The 21,963-nt window shown below is 33.6% G+C and overlaps 1 protein-coding gene across 1 annotated transcript in view; it reads left to right on the forward strand.

The window, feature by feature from the left end:
* Ahr (aryl hydrocarbon receptor) overlaps window positions 1-21,963 on the forward strand; it is a 54,631-nt gene that overhangs the window by 14,403 nt on the left and 18,265 nt on the right. Inside the window, exons 3-5 of the mRNA XM_046463516.2 lie at window positions 10,521-10,624; window positions 17,031-17,120; window positions 19,317-19,440. Coding sequence (XP_046319472.1) covers window positions 10,521-10,624; window positions 17,031-17,120; window positions 19,317-19,440 — 318 coding nt within the window. The remainder of the gene's footprint in view (window positions 1-10,520; window positions 10,625-17,030; window positions 17,121-19,316; window positions 19,441-21,963) is intronic.

The raw sequence follows: 21,963 nt of genomic DNA on the forward strand, positions 1-21,963 counted from the left end.
TTTAGATCTTTAATAATAATAGTTCCAAACTTCAGTGTGCATTAGAAATTACCTAGAAAGCTTATTAAAATGCACATCCTAGGGTATATGTCTTATATGCTGATTCTGTAGGTTTTATGTAAAACTCAGGAATCAGTATTTTAATGAGCATGTTACAGAGTCTTTGACAGTGTCTTAGTTTGGCCTTGATCATCCCTTATTTTTAAATTTTAAATATTTATTTGCTTTCCTTGTAGAAGGAAAAATTTAAAAATACAAAATTTTAGGAAGAATCTAAATGTATTTCTTTGGATTTTAATGATGTGCACACATCTGATTTAGTACCTTAGGTTGTTCAGTCCAGGAATGTAGAGTGAGATGGAAAGCAAGGGGAAAAAATATTGATTAAAATCAAAAGAGATCCCAAAGTCTTCACCAGATCACTAATGGTCAGGGAAGACAGCACAACATTTTAGAGCACAAAGAGAATAAAATTTTGAAGGTCACCCTTACAAACTGAATAAATACTAAATACAAACTAGGAGACTTGAGCACGCTGACATTGCTTGGGATTTTGTGCCCAGTTGGATCCACTCTCCCACTGTTAGGGAAACAGTATATCGAAGTGAAGGAAATTCAAAATGAATAACAGGATGCAAACAGGGGGTGTGCAAATTCCTGCGGAAAGAACAATATAAACGAGTAATCATACAATCTTGTTAGAAAGGAAACTCAAGTTTTACTACAACAATAGATATTTTTCCAAGAAAATACATCTATTTATTGCACGTTTAAATAATCCAACTTGGATGGATCTTCTTAATCTCTGAAGCCATGACTGTATTGCTGTTACTGTCTAAAAAGCAACACTTAAGACTTGAATATAACATTAATGTTTATATACTTTTAATTAATTGAAAAGTTCTAAAATATAACTTTTAAGTACTTGAACAGGACTTAGTCATTTATCATTATGGCAAAGTTCAAAGTAGTTTGATAACTATTTGTATGTTAAGCTCAATTATCACATTATCTCTGAGGTAGAAAGTATTTTAAAAGTTTAAATAAGACTATGATCAGTAGAGGTTTACTTACAGAGACTGTGATTTTGGTGGTTTCAACCTATCTTTGAAATTGTTGATGTCAAGGGAAAGAATTGTTTCCTCTTATATTGTGTCTCTTAACAGTTGTCAAACAGTAGACCAGTAGACATTGAGCTTATTGACCTTTCTAATGAGTATGGCAATATTTTATTCTTAGAGGAATTTTGGTATATATTAATTTTTTAAAAGTTAGGTTTTCTTATTACCTTTTTAAATGCTCATTATCATGTAGGTATTATGTTCCAATTGTTCGCTTTTTTAATAGCAACCCCCAAAATTAAATTTTGGAAAACAAAGTAAACACTTGGAAATTCCTATCTTTTCTTTTTAAAAACAAATATCTAATGAGGTTAAAAAAAAGGCAGAAAAATGTTTATTTCTACAATAGTAGAGGTTACCTGTCATGCAGTATTTATTAATTCAGTAAAATATTCATAGTAAAAATTAAAATGTAATCAGTAACTATGAAATCTTTTACATCCTCCATTATACCTGAGTCATGGGCTATTTTTATGACATCCTTATAATTCATATGTATAAATTTACTTTGTAAAAAATAACTTACAAACAAGAAGGTGATTTCCTGTCTAGGTTACCTTTAAGACTGACAGAACTGAGTTTTAGGATCTGATTGTATAATTCTAAAGTCCTATGTTTGTAATTGTCATAAGAAATAGTTTTCTGCTTAAGAACTATGTATTGCAGAAGAACATCTGAGTCTTGATTTATTATGCATGCTTAAAATAATCACCATTTTATAGTGTAGTTATTAATATGCTAGAATATTTTAAATTAATGAAATCTTAAAATGCAAAAGGAAGGGAAGATACAGTTAACTTATTAGAGGTGATGATTTAACAGTTATTAGGTATGATATTAGATGTAATTATCTAACCTTTTTGTTCGTTTTGGGACTGGGGATTGAACTCAGGGGCATTTGATCACTGAGCCACATCCCCAGCCCTATTTGTATTTTATTTAGAGATAGGGTCTCACTGAGATGCTTAGTGCCTCTCCATTGCTAAGGCTGGCTTTGAACTTGCCCTCTCCTGTCTCACCCTCCTAAGCCATTGGGATTACAGGCATGCACCACTGTGCCTGGCCTAACATTTTTTTTTTTAACCTCATTGTCTATCATGGATCTTTGTGAAATTTATTTTTAAATTAAAGCCCACAAATTCTCTTTTCTTTGTCATTCTTTTTTTTTTTTAATTTTTTATTGTTGGTTGTTCAAAACATTATATAGTTCTTGATATATCATATTTCACACTTTGATTCAAGTGGGTTATGAACTCCCATTTTTACCCCGTATACAGATTGCAGAATCACATCAGTTACACATCCATTGATTTACATATTGCCATACTAGTGTCCGTTGTGTTCTGCTGCCTTTCCTATCCTCTACTATCCCCCTCCCCTCCCCTCCCCTCTTCTCTCTCTACCCCCTCTACTGACATTCGTTTGTCCCCCTTATATTATTTTTCCCCTTCCCCTCACTTCCTCTTGTATGTACTTTTGTATAACCCTGAGGGTCTCCTTCCATTTCCATGCAATTTCCCTTCTCTCTCCCTTTCCCTCCTACCTCTCATCCCTGTTTAATGTTAATCTTCTTCTCATGCTCTTTGACCCTACTCTGTTCTTTGTTACTCTCCTTATATCAAAGAAGACATTTGGCATTTGTTTTTTAGGGATTGGCTAGCTTCACTTAGCATAATCTGCTCTAATGCCATCCATTTCCCTGCAAATTCTATGATTTTGTCATTTTTTAATGCAGAGTAATACTCCATTGTGTATAAATGCCACATTTTTTTAATCCATTCGTCTATTGAAGGGCATCTAGGTTGGTTCCACAGTCTTGCTATTGTGAATTGAGCTGCTATGAACATCGATGTAGCAGTGTCCCTGTAGCATGCTCTTTTTAGGTCTTTAGGGAATAGACCGAGAAGGGGAATAGCTGGGTCAAATGGTGGAGGAAACTATAGAACTCAATAACACAATTAATAACCTAGACTTAATTGACATATATAGAATATACTACCCAACATCAAGCAGCTACACTTTTTTCTCAGCAGCACATGGATCCTTCTTTGTCATTCTTTTGCAGATTCTTTGTTTATTCCCAGTTCATTAGGTTTTGACAAAAGAGCAATTGTGTTTATTCATCTTCAGCTTGTGCATTTATGTGAATTTCAGTCCTGTATTGTTTTAAACTACAACAGTATTCTTGAAAAACTGTGTGTGTGTGTCTGCGTGTGTCTGTATGTGTCTGTTTGTTGTGTCTGTGTACCAAGAAGCTTGAATAATCAGTAAAAATGAATTAAATAATAAATTGCTCTCAAGGATTGATGTTTCATTAAGTCTAATGGATTTATATATCTGCTTTTTCATTCATGGAAATTCTGTATTTCACATGCTTTGCTATAATTTTTAAGTTATACAGTAGTCATCTGCAGTAGTATGCTAAGTAATTTGCAGAAGTCAGTGTCACAACAAACGTGGTTTCTTAATTCTGGGGATGTCCAAAGTAGGTTTTTTTGTATAGCAGTTTGACATATTTGAAATTATTAAATGTTTGCTGAGTTTCATTTACCAATAGCATTATCATTCTGAGATAGTGAATTGACCATATATGCACATTCTAAGACATGACAGTCTAATTCTAAGATTCATGATAACTTCCATAAGTAAAGTTTATAAATCTAGAAGTTGTTTAAGATTTTAATTTATGGACTTTAACATAATCCAAGTAGATTCAAATATGAATGAATAAAAAGAACAGTAACACATTCTTATTGAGTGAGCACATTCAAATATTGGCTCTTATATTTAACATTCTGACCTCTTTGGATCAGGAACTTAATCTCTTTTTTCCTCAAATATCCCAATTTACATTATATAGTTCATTATATTCTGTGAATGAGTAGAGTGTTTCATGATATAATTTCATACAGGACACTTTCATTCCTGATTGTGTCTTGTTTGTTTGCTTGCTGGCGTGCTTTTATGTATACTTAAAAGTGACAAATCCCTGTCTGAGATTCAGACTGAACTTAAATGGGTTGTATTTGTGTGTTGTACATTGTTTTTCTTTTCTGTCTTTTAATTTATTTATTGATATGTTCCCTTTGATTGTTAATTCATGTTATATGTCTCTGAGGTCCTTGATTGGCCATGAAGAGATTGAGTTAGTCATAAATTTTTGCCTTTACATTTTTCATTTTTTTAGGCAGCACCATTGACATGGTAAAGCCAGCCAACTTTAAGCAGTTTTTATTTTTCCTAAATTTTCAAATACAGACATTTAACCTTTTGACCTTTTGTGAGGCATTGTGAACTGTTTAATATTTTAGAAATTGTATTCACGTATAACATTAAATTAATCATTTTAAAGTTCAAAAGCAAACAGGTACATTACACTAGTCATTTTTTATTAATAGTATTTATGCATTATTTTTAAATTCTGCCTTACAGCCCTTCGATTTTCTGATCAATTTATTTTAGTTAGTAGCTCAGACTCATTTGTTTGTTCAGAGCTGGAGATTTAGATTTTGGAGTTATTGTAAAATAGTTTTATTAATATTTTAACCATGAAAGTAAGTAGATTATTCTAAGTGAAGATCATGTAGAGTAAGAGGGAAAATGTCAAAGCTAAGATGTTCTAAGCATGAGGTGGAGAAAGCAAATTTGGGAGTAAGAAACTGTGCTAAGGTGAGTTCATTTAAGATGCTGTCATTTGGTATGTCAAGTTCTTAAGTTACAGGGCCAAAGAGAAAAATTGTATCTGAAAATGTAACCAAAATGAAATTAAAGTCATGCCGAAGAGTAAATACAAGAGGAGGTATTTTCTGGTCCTTGGTTGTCATAAAATCATTCTGTTGTCCTCATCGAGAGGATGAAAGGCAAGCAGTCAAATTGGATTGGTTAACTTAATGAGCCTAAAATTGTACATACTGACTTCTTCCTGTTCATTGTTTTTTATTCCCCTGTCCTGAAGTTTTCCCAGGTGATGTGGGGCCACCTTTTATTGTCCGTTTCACAGAATATCCTGTTGTCACTTGGATTCTTGATCATGTCTGGTGACAAGTGCCTACTTTCTGTGTTCTGAGGCAGCATCCCATCTCTTGCCTCAGGAGGTCAGAGGGAAAGAGTGTCTTTTAGTGAGAGCACTGGTGGGTAGGAGGTGTCACTGATTTTGTGGGTTCCAATAAGATCTTTAACCTCACTGTTCCACACTCTTCATCCTTTCAGCATGGATGTTAATAATTCTTGCCTGCTGTTTTAGGTTTGTAGTGGACTAGTCCTAGACATACTAGATCTGTGAAGTAAATTTTATAATTAAAATTGTTATTGTCACATAGTGTGCTATTGTGTTATTGCCCTGCTTCAGTCTTAAGTTATATACTTTGGTTCTGTCTTCGTAAAATTGTTTTTAGAGTTATTATTTCCCAATAGTAATATTAATAAGTGTTTTCTTTAAATGTTAATTTTAATTTAGGAAATATAGAGATGTTGCATCCAGAATATTTCTAAATTATTTCCTAAGTTCTTATGTTCTAAGTCATTGTTCTCATAAAGAGTGGCACCTGGTCATCTGCATCACCTGGGAGTTGTTATCCATACGAATGTGGGGATCCATCCTGAACTTACTGAATCAGAAATTATAGGGGGCAGGGACCCAGCAACATATTTTAATAAGCTTTTCAGGTAATTCTGATGCCTTGCAAAGTTTAAGAATCACTGTTCTAAATGATTAGTTATATTATGTTAGTTAAAGTGCAGTTTGAATTCTGCTTTTCTATATGTGAAAAGTTAAATTCAACTCATTCCCATACTGAGAAGCTAAATTAACTAATCTTATTGATTCCATTAATGCAGAGGCATAACCAGTTACAGAGGAATTGTATATAACTGAATATGAAACTGGAGGAATATTAAAGTGACATTTTTGAAAGTCAGTTTTCACTTGAGAGTTGTAATAGGCCTTTTTTTTAACATACATGACAATAGTGGAATGCATTATGCTCATTATTACCCATTTATAGCACAAGTTTTCATAACTCTGTATATAAAGTATGTTCATGCCAAATTATGCCATTATACATGTACTCTTTTTTGCCTTAAATTCTTCATACACATTTATACCACAATTTTTTCATATCTCTGTTTGTATAGGTACTTTTTCAGAATGAAAATAGTGGTTATTTTTTAGATTTGCTAAAAAGACAACAGTACTTAACCCTTTCTCTTGTATAAAAGTTTATGTGTTAGGTTGAATTTTTTATAATTAGTCATTGCTTTGCTCTCTTTTATTCTTCTGTCAACGTGGGAATGGAATTTAATTTTCCCTGTCAAAGTAATAATAGGAATGACAAATATTATTGTAAAATGAATTGAATTTGTAGCAGGGAATAGGGACTTAAAGGGCATATGCTTTTCCTTGGCAAAATTTATCATGGAATCTTTCTGTTTAAATGCAAACTATAATAACAAAATACAAATATATCTACCACAAACCAATATTTCTTCCTCCTGAATTTTCTTTTTTGAACAATTAAAAGCATATTTTTTTTTTTAAGAAAAAGTATTTGGCTTATCGGGAGAAATGGGCATCTGAACCTAGATGTATAAGGAAGGAAAGTAGTATATTAAGAAACATGGAAATGACTAAATGCATGTAGGAATAAGACTTTAATCATTTGGAACATGATGTATTTGTTACTGTTATAATATATTTATATTCTAAATTCCATCATCGATTAGATTAAATTCCTATTTGTATTTTGTAATTCCTTTGGAGACCTCTCAATGAGGAAATAGTTGAAATTTCTTGGCATTTCACTGTATCTGTATTCCTTTCTCTTGGGAAGGTTGCACATATCCCACTAATGGGGAACACTTTAATAAATGTCTGTGACAGTACAACAGATGCTTCCCAAGTAGTAGAATTAGCTAATGACTTGATTTCTGGTGTTATATTCTATTTATGTGAACTGTCATACGTTTCAGTGGTGTACTGTTTAAATTGTGTTATATATCCTATTAGGCATATGATTTATATAATGGTTTGCAGTTTTGAATGAAGTACTTTCAAATTTGTATCTCATAGTCAGTCATCATAGAAGCCCTATGAGATGAGAAAGTACTCAGTTAAATCGTGACCCCACTGATGTGCAATTTATTATAAGTTTTTCCTGATGGTTTCAGAGTATGTAAACTCAGTTTAGAGTTCATTATCTCTCTCTGGCAGGAAGTTGAAAAACCACCACACACACAGGGGTCAGGCTACCTGGGATTTTGTCCAGGCTCTACCACTTAAAACTCTGTTTAAGAATCTGGGAAAGATCTTAAATTTCCCTAAGTCTCGATTTCCTAACATATTCCAATAAAACAATGCCAGCATCATAAGGCATTAGTAATTAAATAAAACATAAGTACTGGGCATAGAGTATGTGCTTGGTGTCATTTATTGCTATTAAGTAATAAATTTAAACTCACTCTGATGGTCAGAAATAGTGCTGTCACCATCTTACTCTTCCATTGCTTTACAGTCAAGGCAACCAATACATACATGAAAGTGAATAGTATTAATTAATATAGCTTTTGATGATTTAAGAAGGGAGAGTAGTAGGTATGAGATCAAGAACATGAGGGGAAAGTTTATGGAAGGGTAAAAATTGCATAGTCTGGTGGAGCAGCCAGGGCAGTTTCCTAAAATGTCACAGTAGTGTTTTTTAGATGGAACTGTCAAGGGAGGGCACCCTTCCTGAACTCATCTTTACACATATTTACTTAAAGCCTTTACTGATGACTAACAGGAACAGCAGAAATAATTATTTGTGTTTTTTGATATAACCTGTCAGGGATGATTCCCAAATGCATTTATATACACTGTGGTCACTTTTCTTTTTTCTTTTTTTAATAATTCTTACTTATTTTATTATTGATTTTATTTTTTAAATACATGACAGCACAATGCATTACAATTCTTATTACACATATAGAGCACAGTATTTCATAACTCTGTATATAAAGTATGTTGACACCAATTCATGTCTTCATACATGTACTTTGGATAATGATTTCTATCACATTCCACCATCATTACTAACCCCCTGCACCCTCCTTTCCCCTCCCACCCCTCTGCCCTATCTAGAGTTCATCTATTTCTTGTGGTCACTTTTCCTACTTAAGCTTGTGTGTGTGTATGTGTGTGTGTGTGTGTGTGTTTATTGCCTTTTCAACATTTAGAATTATAAGAATTATTATATTGTTATATTAATTAAATAGTACTGTAGTAAATATTATCCTTTCAACATTTAGAATTTTAAGAATTATTTAGAGAAAATTTGATCCTATTATTTTTTTCACCCATAAGTTCTCATAACACTTTACTTAAATCCCATTCTAGCACTTAATATTTTTAGCATTCTTTTCTAGTTCTTCTTAGCTTATATGTCCTTCTTAAAGGATCTCACATCTAATTCCATTTACAAATATCTTAGTACAAGCCCCAAAACAAATTGTAAGTTACTCTGCGGTGAATAGTCTCTTTAATTTCTTATTCAGGTTCTCAGTGGTCAAGAAGTCATCTCCCAATGTTTATCTGTCTTTGTCTTCTATCAGTAACTCTACTTGGAACTGACATCAATTCCATTGGTTAAAAATTATTTTAAGATATTCCTATTGATCTAGCCATTTAAATTTGGCAGTTATTATCTGTCCATTTTAAGGCTGATTTTGTATATGAAGGTTTGGGTGGGTTTTGTTATTTTCCCTTTAACAATATGTCCTATTTGGTGTGACTTTAAATCATGCCCCATACTAGAGCATCTGGAAAAGGAACTGAGTTTAGTTAACGGCTTTGTAAAGTTTTAGTACATTCAAGCAAATTTGGCCATTATAAAGCAAGAAACAACAGCAACGATGTAACTTACAGAACAGAAAGGGGAGAAAAGCCATTCTCTCTGCTACCTTTCAGGGAGAAAAGTTTATTTCCTTTGGTCTTGATTGATTGTTCGATCAGTTTAGTTCAACCAGTTTTTTTGGCCTAAGGAAATCTGTTCTCTGGCCTTTTCAAAATTGTTACATTCAGAGTCCAAGCTCTGGTCTCTTCTTTCAGTGAGATGTCTTTCAACTTCAGCAAAGGCAAGAACATGGCCTAAGATTCTCATATGACACATGCATTGATTTACCAGAAAATACACTGCAAACATGAAAATGCTTTGTGTGATGATTTGCTGAAACTGAGAGAAAAACCTTGTTATTCGTAAATCGAGCTTTTCACTGAGCCATACTCTTTTGGCATATAAAAATCTAATGAAATAAGGAGTCTTCAGAGAACTGCCAAGGTGGTTTTTTTGTTTAATGGTTTCTTTTATTTAAAATGTCACAGTTTACAAAAGAGTCAGAAAAATGGAAAGATAAAAATTTGAAGTACTTAAAAGATTATGCTTTATAATAAGGTAACTTTTAAGCACCAGGAAATACTAATAATTAAAGCTACAATTTACTGAACTATTGATCAACTATATATCAAGAACCTCACAAATTATTATTCCTCCTCCCAAAAACCCTACAAGATGGACTTTTTAAAAAATGACCACTTGTTTTAGGAACATCCTCAAAGAGCTTACACACTTAGTAAATAGCAGAGCTAAGATGTGTGCTCATCAGATACCAATAGTCATGTGCTTTTAAATGAGATCATACTTGAAAATGTTTGGTAGAATGGTAGTTATAATTATTATTTCTGTTCAGCTGTGTTGCTTCCCAAATAAATGCCCCCTAAACACACACACACACACACACACACACACACACACAGAGCAAGAGAACATTACAACATGCTGCTTTGGCCATCAGACTTCCCTTCATATGTGATTGTTCCATGAGTTGATTTATGAATATAACATGAAGTTAATAACAATGTTAATAGTTTTTTACCCCGAAACTAGACTACTGGATTCAAAACTTTACTTAGAGATACATCTCCTAATAAGAGATGGTTGATTCTTTCTCCTCACCACCACTACTTCCCTGATATTTAGATGTTAAAATCATTTTTATAGGTTACAGTCTGAGGAAATTTAGTCTCATAAATAAGTGAATAGGAATGGAGCAAGGGTGGGAAGAGAGTACTTATGGCAGCATCATGCAGTTCTTTGGAATTTCTAAGTTGTATGGTAAAAATCATAGAATAAGTTTGTGAAAAACTATTTTTAAACAGTCTGTCAACTTGCTGACAATTTGATTAGCTCCTTCAGTTTTGTTATGAGCATAGAATTGGAAATCATGCATTGTGAAAAGGTTTATTTACATCATGATTGTGTCTGTAGACCCAAGTATTTCAAATTGTCTCTTTGGTGTTCAGAAGTTTTCTGTTACAGCTTTTAATAGTGATTATTTTAAAATCTACCTGTGTCATTTTTTTTTCTACAGTTGCATTAAAATCCTCTCCCACTGACAGAAATGGAGGCCAGGATAGCAGTAGAGGAAAATTCAGAGAAGGCCTGAACTTGCAAGAAGGAGAATTCTTATTACAGGTAAACACAGTATCTTAAAATAAAAGCAATTGAAAATGCAAGATTAACCAATTAATCTTTATTGATTCCCAGCTCATGTAGTTCTTGGCTGGTGCTCTATGCCACTTTCATCTGAATTGCAACAGTAGTGTGAATGTGACCAAATGGAATCATGTGAAGTAGATTAATTAGAGGTCACCCTCTAATCACCCTCTGTTAGGTTTCTACAAATAGGAAGAACTGTAGCTTATTTTAAAGATTTTCACTTAAGACATTGGATTTATAAACACTTTTTTCAGGAATGTGGCTCAATTAAAATAGTTAACTACATTTACTTAAAATTTAAAAATTATTCTTAACACAAATTTTATGTTTATAAATATAGTATCTTATAATTTACATTTAGTTTTAGCAAATGTATGTGGATTCTTAATATGTTACATAGATTTTTCTCAACAACTGCAAGCCTTCTTTCTATGCTTTAGATCTGGGAGAGTTTCTGATAGATCTGTCTGTAAAAGTATTTTAAATAGATTTTTTAAAATGTAGTTTCTTTTTCTTAGAACTGAGAGTATGCTAGATTCTCATTTAGCATTCTCAGATATTTATTTCGTTGAAGATAGAATGGAGCTATGTGCCATGTCCAATTGTCACCATTACATGATAATTTATACTTCTATATAGTGAACTGAATGGAAGAACTCAATTTACTATTGTAACAAAAAGTTGCCAAAAGTTTTGGTAATTCTCTGAATTCATTCATTGAATGCTGCAGTATAGCCTAATAATGGGTAATGTTTTTATTACTATTCTGTAATTGTGCCCAAATTGCTGATAGCAAAAATAACTCTGCTTCCATTATGTTAAGTAAATTGAAAATATTCAAACATAATTCCTCTCTCAACACCCAGCTGAGAATCTTTGTGTTTATGTTAGCTAAAATATACACTCTTTATTCAGGTCACAGGGAAACCTTCTAATAATTGCCACTTAATGTGATATAACACATTTATAGTTATATAGTAAGGTGATAATGAAGTTCTTTATTTCAAGTGAAAATATGGACTAATTAATACAACAGTTGTTATTTTCCTAAATGTTTAGACAAACTGTATGATATATCCTATACCAATTAAACACAATAAATAAGAATAATATTAATGCAAAGCTAGAAATCTGTGTTTGTTACCTAAAATAGGAAAGCTTCCATCTTTAAAATAAGCCCACTCATTACAGATTGTGTTTGGTACCATTTTTCAACTTCTGGTCAGTAGGAAGCATCACACACTGTGATTTGATTAGGGCCATGCTTGTCTGTTCTCTCTGAAGAAAATGAATGAAAACATTGAAGACATGAGAAAATAGCATATTTCATTATATATAGTTATCATAAAGCCATCTGCTTCTTATTTTCAACCTGTAGTTATGAGCCAGTAATCAATAAAATGTGAAGGAGAGTTCCAGAGGTGCAGTATACCAAATGGCCTGAAATTTTGGATTAGAAATCTTTCCCTTTGTTTTTAATAAAGGCAAATAAAGAAAAATTTAAATATTTTACTTTCTAGATTAGCTTAAATTACTACTATTTTGTACGGAACAAAATGAAATAATAAAATAACTTTGTTGCTATTATATTAACTATTATTTACTTCCCATGTTTATTTCATACATTTAAAACAAGTCCTATCTGGTGCTGTTTATTACTCTGCTTTTTATATTCTTGGAACTTCACTTTTTGGTTAATAGCAATGAGAATTATATATAACAGTACCAATTATAGTATATTTCTCATTTATCAAATACTAAGGAAACATCAATATGATTTTGAGATAAATTGGGTTGATATTTGTGACTAAGACTAAAAAAACCCTTTGTATTAATATTTAATTACCATATTAATTCCTTCTTTTGATTTACTAAAATAATAATTCATCTATAATATCCTAGTTTTCTTGGTATTTAAGCTCAAATGTGAGCTCTGTGAAAAATCAGTATGCCTCTATTCTTTTGCTTTTTATTTTTGATAATTAACATTCACCTAAAGGAATTTGATACTGCATCCTAATTTATCCTTTTGTCCTCTGGCATGCACTGATGAGTTTCACTACTGAATTTGTTTGAAAAAGCCCTCCAGAATAATATGAATCCTATTAATAAATAGTTTTCTCTAAAAAGAAGATATTTCAAGATTAATCAGTTCAGTAATGGATGTATGTACTGTTACTGACAACCAAATTTAAGAACATTCAATTGGATATGTTTATGATGAAATATTCAAGTTTCCAATTTGTGGAATCTTTATCCTAGGAATATAGCTAGGTTTTATATATGATCTCTATAATGAAGGAACTTAGATTAGATGCCAGCTGTAGTTAAAAAGTGAGAGCCAGGCCACAATCTGCATTCAATAACAGCAGCATATTGTGATAGACTTTAGAGTCATACTGTGTTTAAGTTTTTTCTGGCTTTATGTCCTTGGGTGAGTTATTCTATAGTTGTTTACCTCAGTTTCTTCATTTGTAAAACTGGAATCTGCCTCTTTGGATTTTGGGGAGAATTAAAACCACTCAAATACATGAAAACATTTAGAGAAAGACCACTAAATAATAGATGTTGTTATCTTTGTAATCAAGTTCTAAAAATCATAATGTGAAATAGTGGGATAGACAGAGGGAGCATGGGAGTAATAGATGAACTCTAAATAGGGCAGAGGGGTGGGAGGGGAAAGGAGGGTGCATGGGGTAAGTGATAATGGTAAAATGTGATGATCTTTATTATCCAAAGTACAGGTATGAAGACATGAATTGGTGTGAATATACCAATATATATATATACCACCAGAGATATAAAAAATTGTGCTCTATATATGTAATAAGAATTGTAATGCATTCTGCTGTCATATATAAATTAAAAAAAAAAACAAGCATCTTGAAGGTGAAAGAATTGGAATGAAAAGACTTACTGCATTTCATTTACCTCACCTGATAATGAGTGTATCTACCAAACTGTGTGAATATCATAAGCACAGGGGCAGTGGCTTATTAGCTCATCCCCTGAGGACTTAGCATCTGTCCTTTTTGCTAAGTGTTGAATAAACTAATTATTTATGCAGCTCTTTATAATTCTCCAGGCATGATCATGTAAGCCAATCTTTGTTCTTTTCCACACCGTATGGTACTGTACCTTATGTTAGATGAGTGCCAGTTCTATACCAGCTACTGAATTAAATGAGTCACCATGCCACCCAGTAGAATGCCAATATTTGAAATGATGACACTAAAGCTTGAGGAGATAAATAACTAAAGCAAAGCTGCACATCTAGTAAGTGACAGAGACAGGAGTCCAGTCCAAATTGTCTGACTTGACTTTGAGTGGTTCTTACATAAACTGTACCACTTCTCCACTTAAACAAAAACCAGTCTCAGAAGGGTTAAGTCCTGGTGAAGAACACAAGTATGAACTGTAGACGAGCAGGAAGAAGCAAAGGCTTTTAGAATTAAAATATGTAACAATAAACACTTAAAGTGAACTAAGATACTTTTGTTATCCAAAATAAAGAATGAAGGCATTAATTAACATTGAACTTGAACAACACTAAAAGACTTTTTAAAAGGCAGTAACTTTCAGACTCAAAGAAGGAAAGAATATGTATATTTATGGCACCTTTGTCTACTATGACATAACTGGATTAATGTGAGTTTTTTCTCTGTGTCTTCTCTTTCATACCATTGTCTACATGTCTGTTTGGTGCTAATACAATGCTGTTTTTGTTCCTATGGCTCTGTAGTATAATTTAACGTCTTATATTGTGATGCCTCCTGCTTCAGTTTTCTTATTAAGTATTGCTTTGTCTATTCTGGGCCGCCTTTGGTTTGTGTCTCCCTGAGCCTTTATCTATCCCTATAAATCCGAAGTTTGGTCTTTTCAGTAATTGCATATTTCTTGGAAGTTCTGTTCATGGTCTCTTAACAGCTTTTCTCCATGGTCAAGTTTGTTTTCAAGATTATACATTTTGTCTTTATTTCCTGACACTCTGTCTTCCAAGTAATATAGTCTGATCATGGTTCTTTCCAATGAATTCTTAATTTGGTTTATTGATTCCTTCATTTTGAGGATCTTTGCTTTTTTTTTTTCTTTTTCAGAATCTATCTCTTTATTGAAACGATCTTTCACTTCCTGTATTTTCTGTCTGATTTCACTTCTTATACCATCTTTTACTTTGTAGATCAGTTTAACTATGTATATTCTAAACTCCTTCTCTGACATTTCTTCCACTGTGGTGTCACAGGATTCTGTTATTGAAGTATCTTGTTTGTTTTGGGGGGAATTTGTTCCTTTGCTTTTTCATTCTGTTTGTGTGTCTACCCATTTTACACTTATAGTGTCCCTGAAGTTTTCCAGTCCTTCATTGTTAAGGGAGAGACAAATAATAGCAACAACTAATCACTATTAAACCAAATAGTTCCTTCTAAGATGTCTACAATGTTAATTATACAATAAACATAAATGATATGATCAGTTATTGTCTACAATAAAAACAGTAAGTTTGCAAAAGGGTTTACAGTTTTGAATGGTGCATAGGGAGAGAGCAGAAATGATACAGGATTTGATGATTATGAGGGAGGAGAGAAGATGGAAGTGAAAAATTAAAAGAAGAGTGAAAGAGAGGACAATAGAGATTGGGTGTTAGCAGAAGAAAAGAGAGAAAGAGAACCAAGGGAAATAGGTAAGAGAAAAATATATAAAAAGTAATAATTTTTTAAAATTTAAAACAAAAATAAAAGAATACAAAAAACCTCACCTAAAATATACTAATCAAACATTCTAGTCCTCAAAAAACTGATCCATGAAACATAACTGGCTTCAAAAATGCTAGAAATGAGAACACAAATATGAGGCTGTATAAATGTCTGTGTACCGTTAAGGTTACAATTAAACAGAAAAAAGAAAGGGAAAAAAAGAAAAATAATTCTTGATGAAAAGTTAAAGAATTCTTTCTGTTGGAGTTCAACAGATTCTCATCTGCTTCTTCTCAGCAGTTTTAGGTGGAGTCATCTGGAGCATGATGCTCCACCCTCCAGATTACTGGAGTAGGAGAGATTATCCTGTAGGTGGAATTCCTAGAGGCAGGGTTTAGGCTTAGGTGGACTCCAGGCTCTTTAATGAATGCCAGTTGATTTGGAGATTTTAAATCAGATCTCTCCTGGGTTCTATTCCTGTGGTAGAAGAGCCAATTCCTAGTCCCCTGTGGCAAGTGCAGCCCCCATATTTCCTGGTCTTGGGTTCAGTCTCCAAACTCATTCTCTCCCATTCCCAGCCTTCTGAATTCCCAACCAGAGGTGTGTCTCTCAGCTAGTCCTGCAAGCACCTAGGTTGGATGGGGAGGGGTATAGCTGCGTGGGTTTCCAAAACCAGTTTTCCATGACCAGAGGTATAAACCTCTCCCCATGTTTGATTTTCTCCTGGTCACTTAAGCATACTCTTTGGTGTTCAGTGTGGGCCTGTATTTTAGGCCAAACTCGGTTTTGCCAGGAATCCGCTCCTTCAGCTACCATCCTCTGCATCATGGCTGCAAAATGGATCCTTCCTTTGTCCCTCACTGGCTGCCTGGAGAGATGGTGGCTTCTTTCCTGCACAAGGATATTGTGCAGCGCACCTTTCAGTTTAGTTGGGCAGAATCCTTGATTTCTAAATGCTCTTACCCAGACACGCCTCAGGCCTCCTAAAAATGTGGGTTGCTTTAATTCCCTAATGGCTCCACTTTGCTCAGAGAAGGGCAGCTCTGGCTGGTACTTCTGGCCCAGCAGCAGCAGTGGCTGTGCAGCTGGTGCTGGTGCTGGTGCTTTCTTCCCTATTTTATTATATTCAATCTCCTAAGTCCTTGATCCTCTTATAATGTCCAGTTTTAAATTCCAGTGACATCCCCACCTTTTTTTTATTTTCCATTCACCCATGTTGCTGAGAAGTAGTTACCTATCTGCTTTCTTGGTTTCACTCCACAGAACAGCCAGGAAAGCATCCTCCTCTATTCTCACATCTTGAAAAAAATCCCAAAGTCTGCATCTTTACTTGCTGTTTTCCTCTAAAAAAAAGCAGTGTGATGGATAATAGTGAATGATTTCTATACACTCTGTGTTTAAAAAAAAAGATAGGCATGACATTTAAATTTCAGAAAAGCTAAAATATGAGGAAAAATAGGATACCAATTAAAGTTTCTGGGGCTTAACTTTAAATTTAGCTCTTTTTTCTCTGCCAAATCAGAAGCATAAATTTCTTTTACCAAGGTATGTGGAATGTCTATGTTTGTGAGATATAATTTTAATCATTTTGAAGAGATTTTTCAGAGATAAAATAATTGCCTTTCTCTGACAATATTTATAACAATTTTAATTTCCATTACTAATTTTGCAACATTTTTCCCTTGTAGGCTCTGAATGGATTTGTGCTGGTTGTCACTACAGATGCTTTGGTCTTTTATGCTTCTTCTACTATACAAGATTACCTGGGCTTTCAGCAAGTAAGTATATTTTTGTTATTTAAACTACTTTTTAAGAAAATGAACTTTCTGCTTATATTTTGCAGTTCAGGGACAGAGTTAACCATTTGTATACATAAAATATCAATTAAAATATATAGATGGTATAAAAATAAAAATGCTATATTTGTAGCCAATATATTTTTTAATACTAATAATTTATAGCACTGTGATATCTTGAAATTTTGTTTCACTAGTGGTTATTGTGTTTCTTGTTTCACTAATCAGTAATCTCATATAACAAACTTTAAGGCAAGTAGAGTTTATTGGAGCAAAAAAGAAAATATTTGCCATCAAATAACATGGTTCGTAGAGGACATATGACAACTGTGAAATTAGTGAGGTGCTATGAAAAGGTACATGTAAAATGTCATGGTTTGTACCTTTAATTATGATTTATGTGGATTATGGAAAATACTCTAAAGGAAATGGATTGAAGCCAAACTAAAAAAAATGTGTAGTGATCAGATGGCTGTACAAGGGAACCCAGCTGAATTAGAAGCACTGTAAGCAGTAATCTGGAAGTCATTGGAGGAAGTCGACATTTGGCTCATTTAACAGCATTGAAAGGAAGGGTGAATAAATGGAGTTGTAAAGTATTTTGCATATTTAATGGACAAGAACATCTGATATGATTTGAGAACAAATTGTAAGTATATTCAAATGCTTGCTGTTCTTATGTATCTAGACCTTACATGTGCACAAAAATCACCTAAAGAAGTTAATAAAATCTTTGTGCTCCATTCCCAGATATTCTAATTCAGTTTGCATTTCTAACATTCTCACAGGCTGCTGGACTGAATAACATTGTCTATATAATGTTCTTATACAGACTGTGTTTTTTTCTATATTTTTAACACAATGGAGTAAAGATTTTTATTTAAAGGAATGTGTGTGCTTTAATTTGTAATTTAGGTGATAATTCTGGCAATTGCCTAATGGATGGCATAGAGACAATTTAATGCTAGTAGATTAAGTTCCTAGAGAGATTTAAATTTAAATGACTAAAGCAATAGAATCTGGCTACTGTCAAAACCTAAATTTTAGTTTTCTGTGATTTTAAAACAAATATATTAATGTTCATAAAAAAGTTTGTTTAAAACTTAATGAATTACATAATCGTATTAACCATGATTTGACATCATGATTTATATCAATTGAGAAACTCTTAACTTGTGTTCCATTTTAACTTCTCAGGCATGCACATTGCCTGGATTTAAGAAAACTTCAGTACCTGAGACACATGTGGTAGATTAAGCCACCATTTTTTCAAAAATATTTTTTAGTTGTCAATGGATCTTTATCATTTATTTATATGCGGTGGCTGAGGATCTAACCCAGGACCTCACACATGCCAGGCAAGCACTCTACCACTGAGTCACGACTCCAGCCCCTTAAGCCACCATTTTTAAAGTTGCTATTTGTGACCCATTAATGGATAATAATGCAGTTTATATAGTAGATCACCATCCAACCTTTTTTTTAATTGCTTAGAATGAAATGGAATAATAATATAGAACACACAATATCATCACACACAAAATTGTTTCATGAAACTTGTGTGTGTGTGTGATCCTGTATCTGATGGCAGATATGTATCATACCATGAGTTGCATTTAAAAAAAACAACTAGGAAAACTAATTTAAAGGAAGGAGCTCAGCACTGATGTAAATGCAGAGAGGCAAGAGGAATGAGGGATGTGATATGGTAAAGGCATGCTCCCTTTACACAAATGGAGTCTGCTTGTATCAAAAACTTAATATAAAGAAAACTTTTAGGGAACAGTGAAGGAAATACAAAATGAATACTATTAAGAGTAAAGAAGTCAAAGAGACCTGGGTATTAATGGAAGGATTCATGGAAGAAGTCAGATTTAAAAGATCAATAAGTGGATAAAGAACAAAAGCAGATCTTAATATTGTACATTTAAGGAATGGGGAGGTGACCTATTTGAAAAAAAGCATGCATGGTGGAAAGTGATGGCAGGTAGCATTGGGTTTATCAGTTATAATGCTAGTCTCTCTTTCCAGCTTTTCCTATTTTGGATGACAGGGAGCTTTGGCAATCATTTTATTTACATTCATCACCACTAACAAGTAGGTTTTGAAATTGCTTCTGTAGGCCATAAAATTTCCTAGTCAGTGCTGTCGTTTAATTTCTTTGTCTTTTTTCTTCAGTCTGATGTAATACATCAGAGCGTGTATGAACTTATCCATACTGAAGACCGAGCTGAATTTCAACGTCAGCTGCACTGGGCATTGAACACTTCTCAGCATACAGACGCTGGACAAGTACTTGATGGTAAGAATATTTACAAAGGATGGTGTTGGTGGTTTTGAATGTTTCTGTTAAAGGAGGCTGGGACCCTTTAGGATACATAACTCCATGCTAAAGATAGCAAAGAGTAAAAGAGGTGAAGCTGTAGCTATAAGCAAGAGCCAGGTCACAGAGCTGGGGCTTTAAGGAATATTTGACAGATGAGAGCCATTGAGGAGTTTCATGTAAGAGAGCAATACATTTTTATAAAAACATTTTAATAAAAATAACTGGCAACATCATGAAAGGTGAGAAGAAAGCACAAAGTTGTAGTTGGAGTATGTGTAAACAGTTCTGATTAAAATGCACCAAATAAAAAGTAAACTAGCATAAGCAAATATAGAAAGTTCTTTTATTTGTTTATTTATTTATTCTTTAATTATTTATACATATTTGAATTGTTTCCAGTTTGCACATAATGCTGTTGTAAACATTGTTTCACATGGTAAACATAGGTAGGCATTTCCATTGGGTATATGCCTAATCATTTTTTATTTGTTGATTTTAGATAATACATGGCAGTAAGATGCAATTTCAAAAATTATCCCTACATGGAATGCATCCCAATCCAATTTTGATTCTATGCTTGTGGTGGTACATGATGTGGAATCACACTGGTCAATTATTCATATATGAGCTTAGGAAAGTTATGTCCAATTCATTCTGCTGTCTATTCACATACTTTTTCCCTTCTCTTTATTCCGCTTTGTCTAATACAGTGAACTTCTATAGTTCCCCTCCCTTCCTTCCTTGTTATGGGTTAGCATCTACATATCAGAACATTCAGCATCTGGTTTTTTGAAACTTGCTTATTTCACTTAGCATGATAGTCCCCAGCTTCATCTATTTACATGCAAATGCCATAATTCCATTCTTCTTTATGGTTGAGTAATATTCCACTGTGTTTATATGCCATATTTTCTTTATCCATTCATCTGTTGAAGGACAACTAGGTTGGTTCCATAGCTTAGCTATTGTGAATTGAATTGCTATAAACATTCATGTGGCTGTATCACTGTAGTATGCTGACTATAAGTCCTTTGAGTATATGCCAAGGAGTAGGATAATGGGTCAAATGGTGGTTCCATTCCAAGTTTTCTAAGGAATCTCCATTCTGCTTTCCAGAGTGGTTACACCAATTTGCAGCCTCACCAGCCATGTGTGAGTGTACCCTTTTCCCCACATCCTCACCAACATTTCTTGTTACTTATATCCTTAATAATTGCTATTCTGACTAGAGTGAGATGGAATCTTAGTGTAATTTTAATTTGCCTTTCTCTAATTTCTAGTGACATTGAAAATTTTTTTCAAATTTGTTGACCATTTGTACTTCTGTGAAGTGTCTGCTCAGTTCCTTTTCCCATTTATTGATTGTGGGTTTGTGTGTGTGTGTGTGTGTGTGTGTGTGTGTGAATTTTTTTGAGTTTTTTATATATCCTGGAAATTCATGCTCTATTCGAGGTGCAGGTGCCAAAGACTTTCTCCCATTCTGTAGGCTCTCTTCATGTTCTCGATTATTTCTTTTGCTGTGAAGAAGCTTTTTAGTTTGATACTGTCCAATTTATTGTTTGATGATTTTACTTCTTGTGCTTAGAAGTCTTATTGAGGAAGTCCATTCTTGAGCAGACATGATAGAGTTGAATCTACCTTTTTCTTCTAGTAGGCACAGGGTCTCTGGTCTAATGCCAAGGTCCTGATCACTTTGAGTTGAGTTTTGTGGAGGGTGAGATATAGGGGTTCAGTTTGAATCTACTACATATGGATTTCTAGTTTTCCCAGCACCTCTTTTTGAAGAGGCCATCTTTTCTCCAATTATGTTTAGAAAAGCCTTTATTTTTTTTTATTGTTGGTTGTTCAAAACATTACATAGTTCTTGATATATCATATTTCACACTTTGATTCAAGTGGGTTATGAACTCCCATTTTTACCCCATATACAGATTGCAGAATCACATCAGTTACACATCCATTGATTTACATATTGCCATACTAGTGTCCGTTGTGTTCTGCTGCCTTTCCTATCCTCTACTATCCCCCCTCCCCTTCCCTCCCCTCCCCTCTTCTCTCTCTACCCCCTCTACTGTCATTCATTTCTCCCACTTGTATTATTTTTCCCTTTCCCCTCACTTCCTCTTGTATGTAATTTTGTATAACCCTGAGGGTCTCCTTCCATTTCCATGCAATTCCCCTTCTCTCTCCCTTTCCCTCCCACCTCTCATCCCTGTTTAATGTTAATCTTCTTCTCATGCTCTTCATCCCTACTCTGTTCTTAGTTACTCTCCTTATATCAAAGAAGACATTTGGCATTTGTTTTTTAGGGATTGCCTAGCTTCACTTAGCATAATCTGCTCTAATGCCATCCATTTCCCTGCAAATTCTATGATTTTGTCATTTTTTTAATGCAGAGTAATACTCCATTGTGTATAAATGCCACATTTTTTTTATCCATTCGTCTATTGAAGGGCATCTAGGTTGGTTCCACAGTCTTCTATTGTGAATTGTGCTGCT

Source organism: Marmota monax, unplaced genomic scaffold (genome assembly GCF_021218885.2).
Source record: "Marmota monax isolate L192 unplaced genomic scaffold, Marmota_monax_Labrador192_F-V1.1 WCK01_AAM20220418_F8-fsc00057, whole genome shotgun sequence".
Taxonomy (NCBI): Eukaryota; Metazoa; Chordata; class Mammalia; order Rodentia; family Sciuridae; genus Marmota; species Marmota monax.